Source organism: Babylonia areolata, chromosome 15 (assembly GCF_041734735.1).
Source record: "Babylonia areolata isolate BAREFJ2019XMU chromosome 15, ASM4173473v1, whole genome shotgun sequence".
Classification (NCBI taxonomy): Eukaryota; Metazoa; Mollusca; class Gastropoda; order Neogastropoda; family Buccinidae; genus Babylonia; species Babylonia areolata.
Genome location: NC_134890.1, coordinates 29,997,970 through 30,000,469, shown reverse-complemented (window position 1 = coordinate 30,000,469; position 2,500 = coordinate 29,997,970). Strand labels below are relative to the sequence as shown.

General features: G+C 46.0%; 2 protein-coding genes across 4 annotated transcripts in view; one reads left to right on the top strand and one right to left on the bottom strand.

Moving 5' to 3' along the window:
- The window catches only part of LOC143290323 (uncharacterized), a gene marked incomplete at both ends in the record, with an annotated part of 2,860 nt that extends 982 nt beyond the window's left edge, over window positions 1-1,878 (top strand). Inside the window, one exon of the mRNA XM_076599677.1 lies at window positions 1,822-1,878. Within this exon, the coding sequence (XP_076455792.1) occupies window positions 1,822-1,878 (57 nt within the window). The remainder of the gene's footprint in view (window positions 1-1,821) is intronic.
- Window positions 1-2,500, bottom strand: part of LOC143290544 (poly(rC)-binding protein 3-like) — a 201,383-nt gene that overhangs the window by 107,713 nt on the left and 91,170 nt on the right. The gene's annotated exons all lie outside the window — the stretch shown is intronic.

Here is a 2,500-nt window from a genome sequence, read left to right as displayed (position 1 = left end):
GAACAAGGAGATCGTGGGTAAACCGACACACGATAACATCACTCCTTCTACAAACACTGATTGAATTTTAAAGAGTACATACCTTTACATAGAAACGACAGAATGACAACATCACTTCTTCACAAACACTGGTTGAATTCTAAAGAGGACATACCTTCACATAGAAACGACAGAATGACACATCACTTCACTTCACAAACACTGACTGAAATTTAAAGAGGACATACCTTCACATAGAAACGACAGAATGACACATCACTTCACTTCACAAACACTGACTGAAATTTAAAGAGAACATACCTTTACACAGAAACGACTTTTTTGTACTCTCCGTTTTTTTTTCTCTTCTTTTTTTTTTTCATCCTCTCTCCCCCCCTCCCCCCAACCCCCCAATCCTATCCTCACTTCCCTCTCTCCTCTCCAGTTACGTTCCACCCCTCTCCCTCTCCCCCACCCCCCAATCCTATCCTCACTTCCCTCTCTCCTCTCTAGTTACGTTCCACCCCTCCCCCTCCCTCTCCCTCCCCCACACCCCCCAATCCTACCCTCACTTCCCTCTCTCCTCTCTAGTTACGTTCCACCCCTCTCCCTCTCCTCTCCCCCCACCCCCCAATCCTATCCTCACTTCCCTCTCTCCTCTCTAGTTACGTTCTACCCCTCTCCCTCTCCCCCACCCCCCAATCCTACCCTCACTTCCCTCTCTCCTCTCTAGTTACGTTCTACCCTTCTCCCTCTCCTCTCCCCCCACCCCCCAATCCCATCCTCACTTCCCTCTCTCCTCTCTAGTTACCTTCCACCCCTCTCCCTCTCCCCCCCACCCCCCAATCCTATCCTCACTTCCCTCTCTCCTCTCTAGTTACGTTCCACCCCTCTCTCTCTCCACACCCCTCCCCCATCCCCCCTAATCCTACCCTCACTTCCCTCTCTCCTCTCTAGTTACGTTCTACCCTTCTCCCTCTCCTCTCCCCCCACCCCCCAATCCCATCCTCACTTCCCTCTCTCCTCTCTAGTTACCTTCCACCCCTCTCCCTCTCCCCCCCACCCCCCAATCCTATCCTCACTTCCCTCTCTTCTCTCTAGTTACGTTCCACCCCTCTCTCTCTCCCTCCTCCGCCCCCCAATCCTATCCTCACTTCCCTCTAGTTACGTTCCACCCCTCTCCCTCTCCCCCCCACCTCCCAATCCTACCCTCACTTCCCTCTCTCCCCTCTAGTTACGTTCCACCCCTCTCCCTCCCCCTAACCCCACCCCCCAATCCTACCCTCACTTCCCTCTCTCCTCTCTACTTACGTTCCCCCACCCTTCTCCCTCCACACAACCTCCTTTTCCACACTCCCGATTCACTCATCATTCCCTCCAGCCCACGCCCCCACCCCCCCTTCCCTCCCTCCCACCCTCCCTTCCCCCCTTCTCCTCCTCTCCGCCGCCCCCCATCATCCTCTTTGCCACCTCGTCGATCCATCCACCTTTCATGCTTTCATCCCTGAGTTCAGGACAGAGGAAACGAGCGAGATTGCAGCTCACTGAACGCTGAGAAGGATTTTTCGCTCTCTCCGGAAAACGAAGGAAATGGAGAATTTTCTCAACAGGCTCAACTTGGGATTCAAACACACACACACACACACACACAAAGAAGAAAAAAAAAAGAAAGAAAACACAACAGAAAAAAAAGAAGAAAATAAATAAGTTGAAGAAGAGTAGAAGAAGAAAAACAAAGAAGTAGAAGATGAAGAAGGAGAAGAAGAAGAAGAAGAAGAAGAACAAAGAAGAAGAAGAAGAAGATGAAGAAGGAGAAGAAGAAGAACAAAGAAGAAGAAGAAGAGGAAGAAGAAGAAGAAGAGGAGGAGGAGGAGGAAGAAGAAGAAGAAGAAGAAGAAGAAGAAGAAGAAGAAGAAGAAGAAGAAGAAGAAGAAGAAGAAGAAGAAGAAGAAGAAGAAGGAAAACGAAGAAGAAGAAGAAGAAGAAGAAGAGGAAAGAAAGAAAGAAAGAACCCACAGAAAGAAAGAAGACACACAGACAAGAGCAGCAGAAGGAAAGAAAACGGAAGGAAAGAAAGAGAAACATGCAGATAAAAGAAAGAGAAGAACGGCATTCAGCAGAAGAGATGAAGACAAAAAAAGAAAAAAAAAAGAAAAAGAAAAAAAAAGAAAACAGAAAACGGAAGAACTAAACACAAAAGGATGAACAAGAGAAGAAGAAGAAGAAGAAGAAGAAGAAGAAGAAGAAGAAGAAGAAGAAGAAGAAGAAGATTGATTGATTGATTGATTGAATCTTTAATGGGTAAAGAATTAGGCACAGTAAAGGCCTTTTTACAATTCTGCCCATTTAACGACATAAAAAATAAAGAACGAACGACACAAAACATAAAAATAAAGAAATAAACTGAAATAAAATAAAATAATAAGAACGACGAATAAGAATAGGAACTTGAATAGTCTATTAAAGGTAACAAAGCGATGAAAAACTGGAACAATTGGTACATTACATGTACATAGGTACT